General features: G+C 44.0%; 1 protein-coding gene across 2 annotated transcripts in view; it reads right to left on the bottom strand.

Moving 5' to 3' along the window:
- LOC137546849 (C4b-binding protein alpha chain-like) overlaps nt 1-21851 on the bottom strand; it is an 865201-nt gene that overhangs the window by 167751 nt on the left and 675599 nt on the right. For both annotated transcript variants that reach the window (XM_068269787.1, XM_068269786.1), the window contains exon 14: nt 4499-4575. In XM_068269787.1, coding sequence (XP_068125888.1) covers nt 4499-4575 — 77 coding nt within the window. The remainder of the gene's footprint in view (nt 1-4498; nt 4576-21851) is intronic.

The following is a 21851-nucleotide window of genomic DNA, read 5'->3' as shown; positions in this document are numbered from 1 at the left end:
ACACAGTGTTAATTATTTCAGAGAGGATTTACAGTTTATTAAGTTTATGGCAGATGGGAAAAAGCTGGTTATCACTCTGTTTGTATTCGTAATGATCTGAAATGTTTACCTGATGGAAGGAGCTCAAACAAGGCATTTCCAGAGTGTGCTGTCCTTGATAAATGTTTTTGGCCCTTCTCATACAGCGAGTCTTATACAACAGTTCCAGTGATGGTAGTTCAGTGCCAATAATGGCTTCTGCTGTTTTAAAAACTCGCTGCAGGGCTTCTCTAGCAGCCTTGGTGCAGCTGTTATCCCAGGCTGTCATGCAATTGGTCAAAACACTTTCTATAGTGCATCTGTAGAAATTAACCAGCAGCTTCTGTGGAATCAGAAGCCCTTTCCCTTTCCAGGCAAATTACCAGTGCATAGGCTGTGTTATACTGTGTGGTCCCAGACAAAAGCCATCTCAAAATTTAAGGATGCTATGCTTGAGAACCCTTTATGGCAAAATCCCGTCCTTTCTGAATTAGCATCGTCTCAGGATTCTAGATGGTGGGCTGCTTTAGGAGTATGCCAATTAGTGAATATTGTGGTTAATAATGTCCTCATTAGATTTGAAGATTTTTGCTCTAAATTTAACGCATCTAGAACTGCATTCTAATGTTTCTTACAATTGAGACGCTCTCCAGGCACAATTTGGCAGAGATAGATGGAGTATATCTAAGCATCCCCTATTTGGAGTCTTAAGGACCCAGGAGCCATCCTGTTTGATTTCAGTACTCTATTCCTATGCGTACGTAAATGTGAGCCGTTGGTGAGCTAGGTGCAGAGTGAATCAAATGATGGCTCACCCTGCTGCAGCTCAAATACCCCAGCTCAAATCCCCGGCGGGGTAAAATACTATTCCTCCCTCAGAGTCGTTGCAACTCAGAGGTAGATGTAATTCAGGGTACGGTGATGGCAGATACACCTGATTACCCTTATGCGCTCTGCGTAGTATAACATTACTACTACAGTGGCATCTAGATCCACCATGCTGCGTTGAACACCAAAACCACCTGCTTCAACAAAAATAACACTAATCTCTCCTATGGTCTAGATAAACGGGTGAGGTATACGCCTGAGTTGACTGAGGAAGATTGGGATGACGTTTGGGAGCTGCCCCAACAAGTGTCAGTGGCAGCTAATGACTGCCTTAAACAGATTTTCATGCTACATCAAGTGCATCTTACACCCATGCGTCTACTCAACAATCCGAAACAGTCTGTATGCATGTTGGATTATTATGGCTCTGTACAATTTAACAAGCTGACACATCATTGCATTCCAGCGGTTCTGGAGGTGTGTTTAGCTTCTAAGGGTACAATGGTTAATTTGCATATATTCAGCAGTGGTGCCTGGGAGACATCTCGAGCTCACTCCAACCTGAATTATCGCAAATTCTTTCTGTTTTAGGAAAGCAAATTTTTGTTTTTCTTAACATCTTAGTAAGGGGGCTTTTAGGACCATTGTAGTCCCTTACACACTCCAATGAGTTCTGGGTCACCATGAGCTTGCTGGTTAGTCTGTGCCTCTCTGTTTACAAGCCCTACTCCATAGAGCCAAATTAATCCATGCCATGCACTGATGAGGATCAAACAATCCGAAACAGTTTGTATGCATGTTGGATTATTATGGCTCTGTACAATTTAACAAGCTGACACATCATTGCATTCCAGCGGCTCTGGAGGTGTGTTTAGCTTCTAAGGGTACAATGGTTAATTTGCATATATTCAGCAGTGGTGCCTGGCAGACATCTCGAGCTCACTCCAACCTGAATTATCGCAAATTCTTTCTGTTTTAGGAAAGCAAATTTTTGTTTTTCTTAACATCTTAGTAAGGGGGCTTTTAGGGCCATTGTAGTCCCTTACACACTCCAATGAGTTCTGGGTCACCATGAGCTTGCTGGTTAGTCTGTACTACTCAAGATAGGAAGGACGCAGTCTGACTCCTGCCCTAGATGTCACTTGTGTGCGGCTGACTATTGGCATATGATGTGGCCGTGTCCTTGATTTCTCCCTCACCTCAGATTGCTTTACTTCGTATATTAGATGAGGAGAATTGGTCAAACCGGCATAGAATCCTAATAGGGAAAACATGTTTTTTTTGCAAGCAAGATTATTGTATGAAATTTGATGAACCCTATGGTATCTAGAATAGTCCTAAAAACAGATGAATAATAATCATACTTTGGAAAATATTATGTTTATTGACTGTACTTTTTACCAGTAGGAAACAAATACTGTTGATGTTGGTTAAGTTGTACAGGATCTTCTCAAAAAATTAGCATATTGTGATAAAGTTCATTATTTTCTGTAATGTACTGATAAACATTAGACTTTCATATATTTTCGATTCAAATACACACAACTGAAGTAGTTCAAGCCTTTTATTGTTTTAATATTGATGATTTTGGCATACAGCTCATGAAAACCCAAATTTCCTATCTCAAAAATATAGCATATTTCATCCGACCAATAAAAGAAAGGTGTTTTTAAAACAAAAAAAAGTCAACCTTCAAATAATTATGTTCAGTTATGCACTCAATACTTGGTCGGGAATCCTTTTGCAGAAATTACTGCTTCAATGCGGCGTGGCATGGAGGCAATCAGCCTGTGGCACTGCTCAGGTGTTATGGAGGCCCAGGATGCTTCAATAGCGGCCTTAAGTTCATCCAGAGTGTTGGGTCTTGCGTCTCTCAACTTTCTCTTCACAATATCCCACAGATTCTCTATGGGGTTCAGGTCAGGAGAGTTGGCAGGCCAATTGAGCACAGTAATACCATGGTCAGTAAACCATTTACCAGTGGTTTTGGCACTGTGAGCAGGTGCCAGGTTGTGCTGAAAAATGAAATATTCATCTCCATAAAGCTTTTCAGCAGATGGAAGCCTGAACCCACTTTTGAACCAGAAACAGCGGCAGAAGCGCCTGACCTGGGCTACAGAGAAGCAGCACTGGACTGTTGCTCAGTGGTCCAAAGTATTTTTTTCGGATGAAAGCAACTTTTACATGTCTTTCGGAAATCAAGGTGCCAGAGTCTGGAGGAAGACTGGGGAGAGGGAAATGCCAAAATGCCTGAAGTCCAGTGTCAAGTACCCACAGTCAGTGAAGGTCTGGGGTGCCATGTCAGCTGCTGGTGTTGGTCCACTGTGTTTTATCAAGGGCAGGGTCAATGCAGCTAGCTATAAGGAGATTTTGGAGCACTTCATGCTTCCATCTGCTGAAAAGCTTTGTGGAGATGAAGATTTCATTTTTCAGCACGATCTGGCACCTGCGCACAGTGCCAAAACCACTGGTAAATTGTTTACTGTCCATGGTATTACTGTGCTCAATTGTCTTGCCAACTCTCCTGACCTGAACCCCATAGAGAATCTGTGGGATATTGTGAAGAGAAAGTTGAGAGACGCAAGACCCAACACTCTGGATGAGCTTAAGGCCGCTACCGAAGCATCCTGGGCCTCCATAACACCTGAGCAGTGCCACAGGCTGATTGCCTCCATGCCACGCCGCATTGAAGCAGTCATTTCTGCAAAAGGATTCCCGACCAAGTATTGAGTGCATAACTGAACATAATTATTTGAAGGTTGATTTTTTTGTTTTAAAAACACCTTTTATTGGTCGGATGGAATATGCAAATTTTTTGAGATAGGAAATTTGGGTTTTCATGAGCTGTATGCCAAAATCATCAATATTAAAACAATAAAAGGCTTGAACTACTTCAGTTGTGTGTATTTGAATCTAAAATATATGAAAGTCTAATGTTTATCAGTACATTACAGAAAAAAATGAACTTTATCACAATATGCTAATTTTTTTAGAAGATCCTGTATGTCTGTTTACTAATATTACTGATACGATAAATGTATTCATTGCTATTTTTGAATTCATAAACGTATAAGGCCCGGTTCACATTAGCTTTTTTTTACGGAACCGGACATACGGATCAGGCCAGCTGGATCTGGTGAAAACAGTCTGTTTTACAGCCAGTGTGCTATAAAAAAATCCGTTTTCATCGGTTCTTATATGCTGCAAAACCTTCCGTTACCGTTCCGCTGAGCGAAACGGTCCGGAAAATTTGGTCCTGCAGCATTTTTTCGTCTGCTCAGCGGAACGGGCCACGGAACCGTATGGCCGGTTCCGTTGGCAAATGCTAATGTGAACCGGGCCTTACTGTATACCGTCTGTACATTCTGCTTGGATACGAATGGCTATATTGATATTATCTGTCATGTATTCAGTGTTATGCTGTTCAATAAAATGAGTTTAAAAAAAAAAAAAAAGAGTAACCAAACCAATGTGGTGAAAGAGATGACCTTATCACAATTCAGGATTTAAAAAAAACAACGTTTTTTTAAAACTTTGGTCATGAACAGCTGAAGGCATGGTAATAGCAAGTAGCAAAGATCAGTATTTTGAAAACAGCTTAATTTCATAGATTCATTGATAGGTACCCTTTTCTGTATTTTTGTGGCTTTACCTGTACATTGGATTGCCCTCGTCCATGTTCCATTTGCTTGACATTCTCTGTAGTTCTTAGTTGCGTTTATTACAAATCTGAAAAGCAAAATAATACATTTAGTCAAAATATTACACATATTCCTTGATTTATGGCACTTGAAGCATTCACTAATATTTATTATTTTTCTTCCACTCAATCAGTACTACCCTCTTAGTAAATGTACATAAGATCTTTTAACATATAAAAAATGCATGCAACAACATTTTTATTAGTAGTATTTTATGGAATTGCAAAACATTTAAAAGTCACTTTTAAAGAGTTAACATATTTCTTTTCACTTAAAGAGACACTTAAGCAAAAAAAAAAAAAAATGAGTTTTACTCACCTGGGGCTTCTACCAGCCCCCTGCAGCAGTCCTGTGCCCTCGCAGCCACTCACTAATCCTCGTTTGTGTACGCGTTGCGGCCCGCAATAGCGCTAATTGCAGTCGGGAATGCGGAAATAGCTACGCGTGGCCAGTCCTGACAAAAAAAAGCTACGCGTGGCCAGTCCTGACAAAAACTAACCTAGCTGGCAGCGGGGGACCAGAGGATTAGTGAGTAGCTGCGAGGGCACAGGACTGCTGCAGGGGGCTGGTAGAAGCCCCAGGTGAGTAAAACTCATTTTTTTTCCTGACTTAATCTGTACACAGTGGTGCTAAAAGTTTCTGAAACCTTTTGAATTATAAATATTTCTCCACATATACAGTATGTACTAAAACATGGCCTGTTCTTCATGGAATTCCTAAAACTAATTCCGTAAATACTCATTTAAATGAAACACTGTGTGGTTGTTCACTTATTTATTAAAGCACCTAGGATTTTTTATTGTTCGTAAAGGTACCGGTAATTAGGGAACTATGCGATTGCATTGTTCACACAATTTTCATATGTGATACAGCCATTCCAGCTAAATTTACTTTGGAAATTGTCATGTACATGACTTAGGAAACCATGCACAAAGTAGAGAGGTGCCAGGAGAGTGGAAGTTTCTTTTTCTGTAAAGACCCATTACCTGCAAGTGAAGAAGCAGAAGAGAAGAAACATCATGTAGAGAAGAGGAGAAGATTGATGGGGCAGGAAAAAAGATAAAGGCAAACCGAGTGTATGGTAAATATTCCACTCCCCACCCCTCCTACTAGATATATGATGGTGGGTTAGAAGAGGGTAGGAATGGCTCGAAGCTCAGATTTTGGGTTTGCGGATACGAACTTACGGAAAAGTCAGCGAACCGGCGAACCGCAATAGACTTCAATGAACAGGCGAACTTTAAAGACTACAAACACTATTTCTAGCCACAAAAGTGATGGAAAAGATGTTTCAAGGGGTCGAACACCTGGAGCGGGGCATGAAGGAGTGGGATACACGCCAAAAGTCCCTGGAAAAATTACGGATTTGACGCAGAGCAGGATTATAATCCCTAAAGGGCAGAAATCACATTACAATCCTAAATTGGAGGCATAAAGTGCTTGGAAACATCTTGCGTGTGTATACATGAATCAGGTAGTGTAAGTAGTGTATTGCTTCACACTGACAGACCAAACTAAAGCACCATAGCTGTTTGTGTTGTGGTGACCATGCTGGTGCGCATGATGGCGGTTTTCAAGCCCCTAAAGTCGGGGTGAGGTAGCTCAATGACAGAACAACAGTGACTGTCCAGCTGATTGAATTTGGTCTTCCCACAATGAAGCAACGACCTTATCTTGGGTGTGCCATCCAACACACTCATATAGGTTATTGCTTCATTGTGATACGCAAGCTCCTTCACCGAGGCAAGGTAACGGTCACGAAGGAGAATTGACACTTGTATTGTACGTGCCTTTTGTTTTGTTGTAGCAGCCACAGTGCAGCCAGAAAAATTAGGCATTTACACGCACCAGAAAAATTATTATTCTTTTTGGTAGTGGCTGCTGCTAGCAGCGAACTTAAAAATTCAGGAATCCACCTGGAGTCCTGGACCCTGTTGGTGGTGGCAGAGAAGGCAGTCAAGCGGCGTGCAGGCAGAGATGCTGTGTGGGGATTGACTTAGTCTTCGGGCAGGCAGCAGCAGTGTGCAGGCAGAGATGCTGTGTGGTGACTGACTTAGTCTTCAGGCAGGCAGCAGCATGGCAGGCAAAGATGCTGTGTGGGGACTGACTTAGTCTTCGGGCAGACAGTTGCCCTCTGGGATCCATGCCTCATTCATTTTAATAAAGGTGAGGTGCTGAACACTTTTTTGACCTAGGCGACTTTTCTTCTCAGTGACAATGTCTCCTGCTGCGCTGAAGGTCCTTTCTGACAGGACGCTTAAGGCGAGGCAAGCCAGAAGTTTGATGGCAAATTGTGACAGCTCTGGCCGCAGGTCAAGCCTGCACACCCAGGGGTTCATTGCTGCTCAGTGTCTATATCTGCACATAAGGCCAGGTAGTCAGCTACCTGCCGGGCGAGGCGTTGGGACTAAAGAAAGTCTGCATGTCCGACATCACCATCTGACAGCTAGAACATCCTGTCCTTCCCTGCGTGGACATGGGAGGAGGAGGAGGAAGAGGATTACTGGCACCTTTTTTCCATTATGCTGTGACATCACCCTCAAACGCACTGTAAAGCATACTTGCCAGCTTGTTGCGCAAGTACTGCATCCTTTCTGCCGTCTAGTAATTTGGTCTCATCTCTGCCACTTTGTGCTCATACCGAGGGTCTAATACCGTTACCACCAAGTACAGGTCACTCCCCTTGAGTTTTTTATATGGGGTCGCTCAACAGGCTGGACAGCATGAAAGACCCCATCTGCACAAAGTTGGATGCCGGTCTACTAGTCATCTACTCTTGCTCTTCCTCAGTGATATCAGGTAAGTTCTTCTCCTCGCCCCAGCCACGAACAATACCATGGGAAAGGTGAGCAGCACAAGCCCCCTGCGACGCCTGCTGTGGTCGTTCTTCCACATCTTCCTCAAAGCCACCTTCCTCCTCTGATTCCTCTTCCCCAGACAACTCCTCCTCCTCCTCCTTCTGTTGTGATGCCGCAGGTGTTGATGACAAATCTGGTTCTGGTGAGGTTTCAAACAACTCTTCCTCCTCTTCCTATATGTAAAAAGATAACCGAGAGCCCAATACAGTGTAGTAAGTATTGACAATTGGGTAAATGAAACGAGTATAATATATACTCACAAACCAGGGTTACCTCCAAGTAACCACTGTACAGGCAGGTGAGGAGATTAGCCTGTCCTCACTCAGGATTAAGAAGTCGCTCTCTCTAGACAGGAGAAAGAAAGGGGTATCCCCCTCCACCAGGGGTGGATATCAATTATTACGTAATGAAGAACAGAGGCGCCAACAGGATAAAATCAATTCTTAAAACTTTTAAAATTGCTTAGGAGGCAGTGGTGGACTTACCCCCCCCGCAATCAGACACAAAAACTGTGTATTCAAAACAATCAAATTTATTGGTACACTTCAGGGTTTTTTTGCAACGCGTTTCGCAGGTATATTCCCGCTTCCTCAGGCATTAAAAATAGGAGTCTTTTCAGCGTGTACTCCTATTTTTTATTGCCTGAGGAAGAGGGAATATACCTGCGAAACGTGTTGCAATAAACTCCTGGAGTGTACCAATAAATTTGATTGTTTTGAATACACAGTTTTTGTGTCTGTTTACCGGGGGTAAGTCCATCACTGCCTCCTAAGCAATTTTAAAAGTTTTAAGAATTTATTTTATCCTGTTGGCGCCTCTGTTCTTCATTACGTTATACTTCCTCCTCTTCCTGTTCGCACTGCTCTACAGCTTGATCCACCACTCTACGCACGGCCCGCTCAAGGAAGAAAGCGCATGGGATCAGGTTGCTAATGGCACCTTCACTGCGACTCACCAGGTTTGTCACCTCTTCAAACAGATGCATGAGCCTGCAGGCATTAGGCATGAGTGTCCAGTACTTCGTCCAGAAAATCCCCAGCTCCCCAGAGCCTGACCTTTCACCGTAGCTGTACAGATACTCGTTGACAACTTTCTCCTGTTGTAGCAGGTGGTCAAACATGAGTAGCATTGAATTCCAGCGAGTTGGGCTATCTCAAATCAAGCACCTCACTGGCAAGTTCTTTCTGCGCTGAATATCGGACAAGCGTGCCATGGCCGTGTAGGAACGCCTGAAATGCCCACACACCTTCCTGGACTGCCTCAGGACCTCCTGTAAGCCTGAGAACTTACACACAAATCTGTTACAATTTAAGTATTATATGCTTGAATTCGTAGGCCTCAGTTACTTTAACGGAGTTAGTTAAAAGACTTGATGTGCAGAATCGCCCTTTAAGGAGAATTTCTCTTAGAGATAAATAAAGACAGTTCTGATTTTCAGTAGAACACTACTGGAACTCCCAAGGCTGTATCAGAATTATCCAGTGCAGAGGCCAGACCAGCTGGCGACGAACAACATAAACATGAGCCATTGTTATGAAAATATTCTCACAAGTACATTAAACAATGGCCTCCTCAGAACAAGGTGACCGGTGCTTGGAACATGGAATTTTCCAGGCCATACGCAGTAAAGACTGTGCTTGTCATGATATCACGGGTCCTTATCTGCCAATAGCAGGCGATGAGTTAGTGATCCGTTCCTGCCCAGATGATGTCACGTCTAACTCTTTAGAGTTTAGTATAAGAAGAGCTAACGAGCTCCGGTGGTGGGGGGGCTTGGGGCCTACTGCTGCTTCTGACTTCTGGCTGATGACTTCCACTTTCGACTCCGTTTTTATAATGTCTTGTCATCTTATCAAACTGTATGCTGTATACAGGCCGAAGTGCAAAGTAGTCTAGATGTAACATAAGATAAAGCCTGGTTGCCATTCAAAAGGAATGGACCAAGAGCCTGTAACGCAAAGAGGACTTACTACAGACCAATTGCTTCGCTGAGGTGTAACGAACATCTAGAGATAAGCATCTGTATATCTGTTTACTGAATAAACTCCTGAAACTTTGACGATGTCTAAGAAGTTCTATCTCCTATGCTGTTGCTGTGATGAGAGTCGAGTTATCACACTTCCTGTGATATAGTGCCGAACAAAGGTGTAGTGTTGTTGCCCATACCAACCAACGTATACAGTAGATTATTCCAATTGGTGCCGTGAAACCCAGTGCTGTCTCGCAGAAAAGGTCCAGGGCCAGAGATATCAGTCTATCAAGGACTTTCACAGCAAAAAAAAGCGGAGAGGAACGTTGGAAGCTTATCGAGAGGAGATAAGTGAGTGCGGGGCTGCAAGGAGCCCAGAGCACGGAGGAAGTTCAAATACTACAGCGGCGGATATCTAGGACGTCATAAACTGTAATTGTGCCGTACACACAGTTAATGCCAAAACAGGATCTAGTGGAGGAGCACTCCCGGGCAGTGGCTAGGCAAATTGCCGTGAGGGGAACAAATGGATCAACTGAGAAGAGGTCTCAGCGCTCCAGTGGGGCGTCAGAAGAGATATCCGTGAGAAAATTTGCCACAGCTGTATGAACTTAATTCAAAGAGCATCTAACTGAACAGGCAAGTGGAGTTTAGTTGTTATAGAGTATAATCTGTATTGTATTTGGCGATATACAATAAGTTTTGTATAATGCATTCTGCGCTGCGTTGCACTGCTATGTTTTTCTTGTGGGCTGTGAAGTTCTAACCCCCTCTCGCGAGTGTTGAGGAAGGGGGGAGGAGGGAGAGCGCGGCAGCTGCTCAGCTCCAGTGTGGGGTTAGCTCAAGTGTGAGTTTGCAGCTTATGCATGAGTAGTATGTATGGTAGAGGTTTAAGTAGCGTAAAAAATGCATATTTCTTGTGATTTACGGAGGAAAGTTGTTGAATGGTTTCAGTTTCAACATCTCCTGTCTTTCCTGATAAAGGGATGGCAGGGGTTTGTCTTACTGTAGTATGCGAGAAGAGAATGTGATGGTTTTTCAGCGGTATGTTGGAATGTCAGGTTGAGTGAATAGACGCAGCTGGATATGCATGAGAAGTTGTTCTGTGCATTTGTGTTAGAATGCATTAGTTGCATGTCCCTGTCCCATTCTCCAGGGGGATGGATGGATGAATCGTTTGAGTTATGTGTTGTTTCCAAGCCACGGGTGAGTGATTTCAGTTTGTCATGTATTTGGGATTTGCTGCCTTTCCTTAAAAACGAATAGTAGGAGGTTGCTTTTTTTGTCGATCACGGAGTTCTGTACACAGGGTTACGTGTGTATCTGTCCGAGAGTTTGCTTGTGTTTGAAGAGGCAGGATGTGTGTGTCTGAAGGGCACACGTGTCAATCTGCCCAAAACTAAAAGCCGAAATTAGATTGCTGCCGTTGTCACACACCACGTTGCCGATCTCCAGTTGGTGCAGAGTCAGCCACTGATCCACCTGTTTGTTCAGAGTGGCCAGTAGTGCTGCTCCGGTGTGACTCTCAGCTTTGAGGCAAGACATGTCTAAGATAGCGTGACACCGTGGTACCTGGCATGCGAAATAGGCCCTGGGGAGCTGGGGGTGTGCACTTTGAAAAGAAAACGCAGCAGTAGATTAGCACTCAGCTGAGGAGGAGGAGAATGACAACAGCGAAGAGGATGTAGCAGGAGGATTAGGAGGAGAAGGAGAGGAGGTGGCAGCAAGCCTGCCTGCAAGCCATGGAGGTGTCACCACCAAGTCCGCTGCACAGCCAGGTACCCAATGCTTGGCAGCGGTCACCAGGTTGACCCAATGTACTGTATAAGTAATGTATCTGCCCTGACCATGCTTTGTAGACCAGGCATCCGTGGTCAGATGGACCCCTGACCCAACGCTTTATGCCAAAGAGGACACCACTTACCTTTCAACATCACAGTACAGTTTGGGTATTGCCTTTTTTGAGAAATAATTGCGGCCTGGTATCTTCCATTGCGGTGTCCCAAATGCCACAAATTTTCGGAAGGCCGCAGAGTCCACCAGCTTGTATGGTAACAGCTGGCAGACTAACAGTTCTGCCAAGCCAGCTGTCAGATGCCGGGCAAGGGGGTGACTGGCAGACATTGGCTTCTTCTGCTCAAAGATTTCCTTAATGGACACCTGGCTGTTGTGAGCTGAGGAGCTGGAACTGCTCAAGGTGAGAGGCGGAGTGGAGGAGGGTGGCTGTGAAGGTGTAAGGGCAGCAGAGGATAAAGCGGCTGAAGATGCTGCACCCGGAGGAGGAAGAGGAGGCGGAGGGTGGCTTTGCGTTTCTGTGCTGCTTTTCCTCGTGTGCTCATCCCATTGGTGATTGTGCTTGTTCATCAAGTGCCTTCAAAAGGCTGATGTCCCTAGGTGGGTGTTGCTTTTTCCACGACTCAATTTTTGTTGGCAGAGAGTACAGATGGCATTGCTGTAATCTGAAGCAGAGACACAAAAAAAAACTCCACACTGGTGAGTTGCGGGATGATGGCATCTTGGCAGTGGCGGCAGCAGCTGACATTGAAGGGCGTGTTGGCTGGCTGTCGCCTAGGTGGCGATACATGCCGCCGGACACTGCCACAAGCTGTTTCCGATGAGCTCCCCCTGCTTCTTACAGCAACTCGTCTCCTCCTCTCTGACTCTCCATTTGAACTGTCCCCCTGTTCCTCTTGTCTATTGGGAACCCACGTGACATCCATGTAAGAATCATCATCATCATCCTCCTCCACTGCTTCGCTTGTATCAGACACCTCCAAAACTGCACCAACAACAGGTACTTCATCATCCACACACCTTACGTCCATATTGACGCCTAACTCAGACATACGAGGTGGTGTAACATCCTCAGCGCCTTCAGCTTGTAACAATAATGGTTGTGAATCAGTTAATTTCCCACAATCATGTGTGAATAACTCCTGTGACATCTGACATGGAGCAGCTGTGGTGCTAGTAGTAGCAGTGGTGGCTGCCAGCTGCGTGTTAAGTGGTGTGCCCGATCAGAGCAGGAGGAGGAAGATATGTGCTGGTACCTGCACATAAATCCATATACAAATTAGGATTCTATATATACAATATAAAATATTTTTTTCTGGAGGAAGATATGTCATGGTTCAATGCGGAAGCTGAGGAAAATGAGGTGTTCTGTGTTATGAAATGAACTATGTCCGCAGAATCTTGGGGGTTGAGGGTACGTGCCTTCAGAACACTGTACTTTGGTCAAGGGCCGCACAAAATCACGTCAGCACGACCTCGAACAGACACAGTTACATAGTTATTTTGGTTGAAAAAAGACATACGTCCATCGAGTTCAACCAGTACAAAGTACAACACCAGCCTGCTCCCTCACATATCCCTGTTGATCCAGAGGAAGGCGAAAAAACCCTTACAAGGCATGGTCCAATTAGCCCCAAAAGGGAAAAATTCCTTCCCGACTCCAGATGGCAATCAGATAAAATCCCGGGATCAACATCATTAGGCATAACCTAGTAATTGTAGCCATGGATGTCTTTCAACGCAAGGAAAGCATCTAAGCCCCCTTTAAATGCAGTTATGGACTTTGCCATAACGACTTCCTGTGGCAATGCATTCCACATCTTAATCACTCTTACTGTAAACAACCCTTTCCTAAATAAATGGCTAAAACGTTTTTCCTCCATGCGCAGATCATGTCCTCTAGTCCTTTGAGAAGGCCTAGGGACAAAAAGCTCATCCGCCAAGCTAATATATTGCCCTCTGATGTATTTATACATGTTAATTAGATCTCCTCTAAGGCGTCTTTTCTCTAGACTAAATAAACCCAGTTTATCTAACCTTTCTTGGTAAGCGAGACCTTCCATCCCACGTATCAATTTTGTTGCTCGTCTCTGCACCTGCTCTAAAACTGCAATATCTTTTTTGTAATGTGGTGCCCAGAACTGAATTCCATATTCCAGATGTGGCCTTACTAGAGAGTTAAACAGGGGCAATATTATGCTAGCATCTCGAGTTTTTATTTCCCTTTTAATGCATCCCAAAATTTTGTTAGCTTTAGCTGCAGCGGCTTGGCATTGAGTACGATTATTTAACTTGTTGTTGATGAGTACTCCTAAGTCCTTCTCCAAGTTTGATGTCCCCAACTGTATCCCATTTATTTTGTATGGTGCTAGACCATTGGCACGACCAAAATGCATGACTTTACATTTTTCAACATTGAATTTCATCTGCCATGCATGTGCCCATATAGCCATCCTATCCAGATCCTGTTGCAATATGACACTATCTTCCTGAGAGTTGATGTTTCTGCACAATTTTGTATCATCTGCAAAAATAGCAACATTGCTCACTACTGCATCTACTAGGTCATTAACCTTCCTGGCGGTAAGCCCGAGCTGAGCTCGGGCTATGCCGCCGGAAGGCACCGCTCAGGCCCCGCTGGGCCGCTTTGCATAATTTTTTTTTTGCTGCACGCAGCTAGCACTTTGCTAGCTGCGTGCAGTGCCCGATCGCCGCCGCTACCCGCCGATCCGCCGCTATCTGTCGCGCCGCAGCCGCCCCCCCCCCAGACCCCGTGCGCTGCCTGGCCAATCAGTGCCAGGCAGCTCTATGGGGTGGATAGGAATCCCCTTTGACGTCACGACTACGATGACGTCATCCCGCCCCGTCGCCATGGCGACGGGGGAAGCCCTCCAGGAGATCCTGTTCTTTGAACGGGATCTCCTGATCGCCGATCGCCGGAGGCGATCGGAGGGGCTGGGGGGATGCCGCTGAGCAGCGGCTATCATGTAGCGAGACTTTGTCTCGCTACATGAAAAAAAAAAAAATTTAAAAAAAAAAAGATTTACTGCCCCCTGGCGATTTTTTAGCAAACCGCCAGGAGGGTTAATAAATAAACTCCCGGGTGGCCTGCTCCTGCCTGTTGTTTTTTCCATATGGCGGGGAGGAGATATGCAGTAGTACTAAAAATATTAAAAAGTGGTAAACCGTGTGTGTAATATCAAAGAGGCACTCAATCGTGGCGTACAGCCCACGTTTTCCCAATGACAAAAAAAGAAAAACGATCCAGGAAATTATAGACCAGTAAGCTTAACATCAGTTGTATGCAAACTATTTGAGGGGTTACTAAGAGATACTATACATGACTTCATACTAGAAAATGATCTTATTTTTCAGCATCAGCATGGGTTTACTGAATACAGGTCCTGTTTGACTAACATGCTCAGCTTTTATGAGGTAGTGAACGCTAATGTGGATACTGGGAATGCCGTAGATGTGATATATTTGGACTTTGCTAAGGCCTTCGACACTCTTCCCCACAAAAGTCTGGTGCAAAAGTTGAGGATGCAAGGACTGGGGAAGAGTCTGTGTGCATGGATAGGGAACTGGCTGATGGACAGAAAACAAAGAGTTGTGGTCAATGGATCATACTCAAAATGGGTGACTGTTAGCAGTGGGGTCCCACAGGAGTCTGTACTGGGTACCACAGGAGTCTGTACTGGGTCCGGTGCTCTTCAGTTTATTTATTAATGACCTAGTAAATGCAGTAGAAAGCAATGTTGCTATTTTTGCAGATGATACAAAATTGTGCAGAATCATCAACTCTCAGGAAGAAAGTGACATATTGCAACAGGATAGGATGGCTATATGGGCACATAAATGGCAGATGAAATTCCATGTTGAAAAATGTAAAGTCATGCATTTTGGTTGTACCAATGGTCTAGCACCATACAAAATAAATGGGATACAGTTGGGGACATCAAACTTGGAGAAAAACTTAGGAGTACTCATCGACAACAAGTTAAATAATCGTATTCCATGCAAAGCCGCTGCAGCTAAAGCCAATAAAATTTTGGGATGCATTAAAAGGAAAATTATAACTCGAGTTGTCAGCACAATATTGTTTCTGTTTAACTCTCTAGTAAGACCACATCTGGAATATGGAATTCAGTTATGGGCACCTCATTACAGGAAAGATATTGCAGTTTTAGAGCAGGTGCAGAGACGAGCAATAAAATTGATACGAGGAGTGGAAGGTCTCACTTACCAAGAAAGGTTAGATAAACTGGGTTTATTTAGTCTAGAGCAGTGTTTCTCAACATTTTATTGGTATGTACCCCTTTTAAAACCCTGTACTCACCAAGTACCCTCTAGCATGGTAAACATTATCACACGTACCCCTTGACAAATATAGATTTAATCCTAGCACATTATAACTGGCTCTAAACAATTTCCAAGCATTTACTATTGCTTTTAATTAGCTAAAATACTAATTTGGTGTTGTTTAAATAAGATTTATCATTTTCTAAAACTCTAAATTTGTTATTTTTGGTTAAGTATATCAAGCCCGAGTACCCCCTAGAACCCTCAGAAGTATCACCTGGGGTACGCGTACCACACGTTGAGAACCTATGGTCTAGAGAAAAGATGTCTTAGCCCTCTAATTAACATCTTATTAACATGTATAAATATATCAGAGGGCAATATAAAAGCTTGGCGGATGAGCTTTTTGTCCCTAGGCCTTTCTCAAAGGACTAGAGGACATGATCTGCGCATGGAGGAAAAACATTTTAGCCATTTATTTAGGAAAGGATTGTTTACAGTAAGAGTGATTAAGATGTGGAATGCCTTGCCGCAGGAAGTAGTTATGGCAAAGTCCATAACTGCATTTAAAGGGGGCTTAGATGCTTTCCTTGCGTTGAAAGACATCCATGGCTACAATTACTAGGTAATGCCCAGTATTGTTGATCCAGGGATTTTATCTGATTGCCATCTGGAGTCGGGAAGGAATTTTTTCCCTTTTGGGGCTAATTGGACCATGCCTTGTAAGGGTTTTTCACCTTCCTCTGGATCAACAGGGATATGTGAGGGAGCAGGCTGGTGTTGTACTTTTTTCTCTGGTTGAACTCGATCGACGTAAGCCTTTTTTCAACTCAAATAACTATGTAACTATGTAATCAGTGTCGAATACACAGAAGCTGTGTGTGTGTGTGTGTGCGTGCGTGTGTGTGTGTCACTGGGTGTGTACTTTAACACACACAGAGATATTCTATAGTACTTTCAATCACAAATACAGTTGCAAGCTAAGCACTGCTTATGATACACAGTGTGCTGGCTTGCTTGCAATAGTTAGAAGAGTATAGTAGAACTACAAGGGCTAGCAACTGACTGTGGCCTGTATGCAGCGTGTAACCCACACAGATATCAATAACAGAAAAAGTTGGAAGCTAAGCACAGCTTATGATGATACAGTGTGCTGGCTTGAAATAGATAGAAGAGGATAGTAGAACTGCAAGGCCCATAATGACTGTGGCCTGGTCTGTATGCAAGGTCTCACACACAAAAAAAAAAAAACAACAACAAAAAAACAATAGAACAACATGAGCCCTTAAAGCTAACTGTCCCTGTCTTTCTGTAGGCTGTATGCAGTGTGTCACCCACAACGAGAGCTATGCTTTAGTAAGTTCAATCACACAGATGTTGTGGAAAGATTTGCACTGCTCTAATACAGTGTGCAGTCACACAGATGCAGTGGAAAGAAATGCACTGCTCTAATACAGTGTGCAGTCACACGGATGCAGTGGAAAGATATGCACTGCTCTAATACAGTGTGTAGTCTCACGGATGCAGTGGAAAGATATGCACTGCTCTAATATAGTGTGCAGTCACACAGATGCAGTGGAAAGATATGCATTGCCCTACTACAGTGTGCAGTCACACGGATGCAGTGGAAGAATATGCACTGCTCTAATACAGTGTGCAGTTACACAGATGCAGTGGAAAGATATGCTCTACTCTAATACAGTGTGCAGTCACACAGATGCAGTGGAAAGATATGCACTGATATACTACCAAACAACAGAGCAACCTAAACAAAATCATGGTCATGAAAATGTGGTATACATATACTACTCAGAAAGAATTCCATGACTAACACAACCAAGATAGCACACTGCTAATTGATAAAAAATCATAGTTTATTAAGGACGTATCCCAATTTTTTTAAAAAAACAACCATACAACCAGTGAGCGCTGGGTAAATAGTCATCAAATAGTAATAAGTACAATTATATAGTAAAATTCAGTAAGAAATAGTGATAATCAAACAAAGAAAGCCAATCTCCAATAGAATATGTCCTGGATCCCAATACAAAACTGTAACGATCGATGTAACACAGAGAGGGTCTGATTACCGGTGATCTGCAGTATCACCGAGAATGCAGAATATACCCGATTATTGATGATCTGCAGTATCACCGATAATCAGATATATCTACTAACCTCTGGACACCTGAGATGAGAGTGTTTGGTGCAACAGTAATACTTAGAGGGAAGCACCCGGAGAATGGGAGCAAGACAGTAGGATCTACTGTTCAGGGTTAACTTCCTTCCACAAGCCTGCTGCTCCCCAAGGGGCGGAGCCAGGCTGTGACAGTGGGAAGGACAGAACGTGAGTGACACCAGTGGTGGAGTGTCACTAACAGATCTGTGAACTATCTCCTAACAGGGGAGATAGTTCTCGAGGTCGGACAAGCCAGGTCGTAACACACGGACAGATAAAGTACAGAGACAGTAGGCAGAAACAGAATCCAGAGACTAGCCAGGTATCGGCAACAGAGAATCAGAAAGACAAGGTACAAAATCAGAGATCAGGAGAATGGTCAGGAATGCAGAAGGTCATAACAGATAATCGACAATGCCTAAGCTTGAGTGTGAGCTCCTAGATTCTCACACTCCAGGAACTGAACTAGATATTACAAATAATACTGATGGTACAGAAATCCTAGACTAAGGTGTGAGTTCCATGGCCGTCAACACCTTGGAAACTGGTCTAGATAACAATACAGATAGTAACAGAATTCCTAGGCTAAGGTGTGAGCTCCGTGATCATCAACACCTTTGGAAACTGACTAATAAACACAGATACTGACAAGGTCTGAGTGCTACCACGTAGTGATCGCAACGCCAGACACCAGAGGAATGACCAGCACCCAGTATATATACACAAGCGCTCTCCAGCGCCTCCCCTAAGTGCTGGACCAATGAAAGTTGCTGCAATTGTCAGCTGACCGGCTTGGTCAGCTGACCCTCCTCTGACTGCCATAAAGGCCCTGCCTCTCTGCGCGCGCGCATCCTCCTAAACCAGTGTGGACTATCAGTCCCAGCCACACCAGTCATGTGTTGTAATGTTTCTGCTGTATTAGATGTGGAATCCGCCGCCACGCTGTCTGGGCGTGCGGCGTTTACTCCGCATTCCGCCTTACTGAGAGATGCAGGCCTATGCGAGCAACTGGCCGCATTGGACGCGGAATCCGCCGCCATGTAGTCAGAGCATGCGGAGGTCTCTCCGCGCTCCAACTGTGCCCCAACTGCCATGTCAAACGCGGAATCAGCCGCCTCACCTTGAGTATTGGCGGCGGCTTTTCCGCGTTCCCTCACAAAAACAATAAGAAACACAGCGGCAACGTGAGTAAAACAATAATGATGACCAATGAAGGACTGCTGATCACTATACTTACATGAATAACCTTCAGCGCGACCGGTGGTGGAAAGAACTCACATGTATCGCACCTCCTCGGTGCTTCTTCGGAGATAAACAACAACAACAAAAAAACAATAGAACAACATGAGCCCTCAAAGCTAACTGTCCCTGTCTTTCTGTAGGCTGTATGCAGTGTGTCACCCACAACGAGAGCTATGGTTTAGTAAGTTCAATCACACAGATGTTGTGGAAAGATTTGCAATGCTCTAATACAGTGTGCAGTCACACAGATGCAGTGGAAAGAAATGCACTGCTCTAATACAGTGTGCAGTCACACGGATGCAGTGGAAAGATATGCACTGCTCTAATACAGTGTGTAGTCACACGGATGCAGTGGAAAGATATGCACTGCTCTAATATAGTGTGCAGTCACACAGATGCAGTGGAAAGATATGCTCTACTCTAATACAGTGTGCAGTCACACAGATGCAGTGGAAAGATATGCACTGCTCTAATACAGTGTGCAGTCACACAGATGCAGTAGAACGATTTGCACTGTGCCACTTGTCTAATACAATGTGCTGTCAGACAGTGTGGCTACACATACCAAGGAGGCAGCAACTGTCTGTGGGCTGTATCTATGCAGTGTCACCCACAAAGAGAGCTATGCTTTAGTAAGTTAAATCACACAAATAGAGTGGGAAGAAATGAACTGGTCTAATACAGTTAGAGATGGCTCAAACCTCCGATTTTAGGTTCGCAAACCTCGAACGCGAACTTACGAAAAAGTTTGCGTTCGCGCAAACTTTGCGAACTGCAATAGACTTCAATGGGCAGGTGAACTTTCAAAACTACAAACACTAATTATGGCCAAAAAAGTGAAGTAAATGATGTTTTAAGGGGTCTAACACCCGTAGGGGGGCATGGCGGAGTGGGATACACGCCAAAAGTCCTGGGGAAAATTACGGATTTGAGGCACAGCAGGGTTTTAAGGGTAGAAATCACATTGCATGCTAAATTGGAGGCATAAAGTGCTTTAAAATTTCTTGCGTGTGTATAGATCAATCAGGTAGTGTAATTAGTGTACTGCTTCACACTGACAGACGAAACTCACTGTGTAATGCACCACAAACAGCTGTTTGTGTAGTGATGGCTGTGCTGGACTGGTGCACACCATGGCGAGAGTGCAGGCGATGGCGGTTTTCAAGCCCATATGGTCACCAGGCTGAGGTAGCTCAATGACAGAACAACAGTGACTGTCCAGCTGATCGAATTTGGTCTGTCCACAATGAAGCAATAACCTCATTTATTTTGGTTGCTGTGTACATCCCTCCACAAACATGTATGCAGTCTGCGCTCCAGGAACTTGCAGATCAAATCACTGAGGTGGAAAGGGAGTACCCAGATTCTTTTTTTTATCATACTAGGGGATTTCAACAGTGCTAACCTTTCCAAAGAACTCCCCAAATACAAGCAACACGTCACAAGCGCAACTAGAGAAGGTAAGACACTTGATCACTGTTACACTACGACTAAGGACTCGTATCACTCTGTCAGCAGGGCAGCTCTGGGGAACTCTGATCATGCTGTTATACAGCTTATCCCAACATACATCCAAAGACTAAAAACTGCCAAACCTGTAGTGACCACAGTTAAGAAATGGACGAGTGAAGCTGTAGAAAAACTACAGAGCTGCTTTGATTTAACAAACCGGAATATATTTAAAGAATCCACCAGTGACCTAAATGAATACACTGACGCTGTGACATCATATATTACCTTTTGTGAAGAGTCCTGCATCCCCACAAAAAAGTGCACCAGGTACAATAACGATAAACCCTGGTTTACATCACATCTTTGGAAGCTGCGCCTCAACAAAGAAAGAGCATATCGTACAGGCGATAAAGTCCTCTACAAAGCTGCGAAATACAAACTGCAGAGAGCCATTACTGAAGCAAAAAAAGATTATTCTAAAAAACTGGAGAAACAATGTTCCAGAGCCGACTCGTTCACAATATGGAAATCTCTGCATGAAATTACCAGCTACAGGAAGAAATCTCCGCCCTCACTACACAATCTGCAGCTTGCAAATGAACTGAATACATTTTATTGCAGGTTTGACACTAGTAACAAAAGCCAAACACACCAAGTCAATTCGCATAATTTCCATCTCTGCAACAGGCAAACTGAACACTCTTCCTGCCAGCCAACGTCTCCACCCCCTGCGGTGCCTCAGCAACTACACAACACAGGAGGCCAGACACAATCTATTGACCTGTCCCCAGATGTGCATGCTCTAACAATATGCCAATCAGATGTAAACAGACTCTTCAAAAGACAAAACACTAGGAAAGCAATGGGGCCAGACACTGTCTCTGAGAAATGCTTGAAACTCTGTGCTGATCAATTAGCTCCTGTATTCACAGACATATTCAAAGCATCTCTCGAACTCTCAATTGTTCCGGCCTGTTTTAAAAGTGCAACCATTGTATCAATCCCAAAAAAATTCAAAACCTACATGTTGAAATGATTACAGGCCTGTTGCCCTGACATCATTGGTCATGAAAGCTTTCGAAAAACTGTTAATGGCTTATCTGAAATCGATCACAGATCCCCTGCTGGACTCTCTGCAATTTGCCTACAGGCCTAATAGGTCCGCAGATGATGCCGTGAACATGTGTATGCATTATGTACTACAGCATCTAGACACCCCAGGAACCTACACCAGGATTTTATTTATAGATTACAGCTCTGCTACACAGCAAGCTCTCCCAGCTACACATACCTGAATCCATCTGCAAATGGATAACCGATTTCCTAACCGATAGGAGACAGCGTGTTAGACTTGGTAAACACACATCAAGTTCTCTGACTCTCAGTACTGGTGCACCCCAGGGCTGTGTGCTTTCCCCACTGCTCTACTCACTGTACACCAACGACTGCATCTCCACAGATCCATCTGTTAAGGTTCTGAAGTTTGCAGATGACACAACAATAGTTGG

Source organism: Hyperolius riggenbachi, chromosome 2 (assembly GCF_040937935.1).
Source record: "Hyperolius riggenbachi isolate aHypRig1 chromosome 2, aHypRig1.pri, whole genome shotgun sequence".
In the NCBI taxonomy this organism is placed as follows: Eukaryota; Metazoa; Chordata; class Amphibia; order Anura; family Hyperoliidae; genus Hyperolius; species Hyperolius riggenbachi.
Note: the sequence above shows the minus strand (reverse complement) of the source record. Positions and strands in the feature narration are given on the sequence as shown.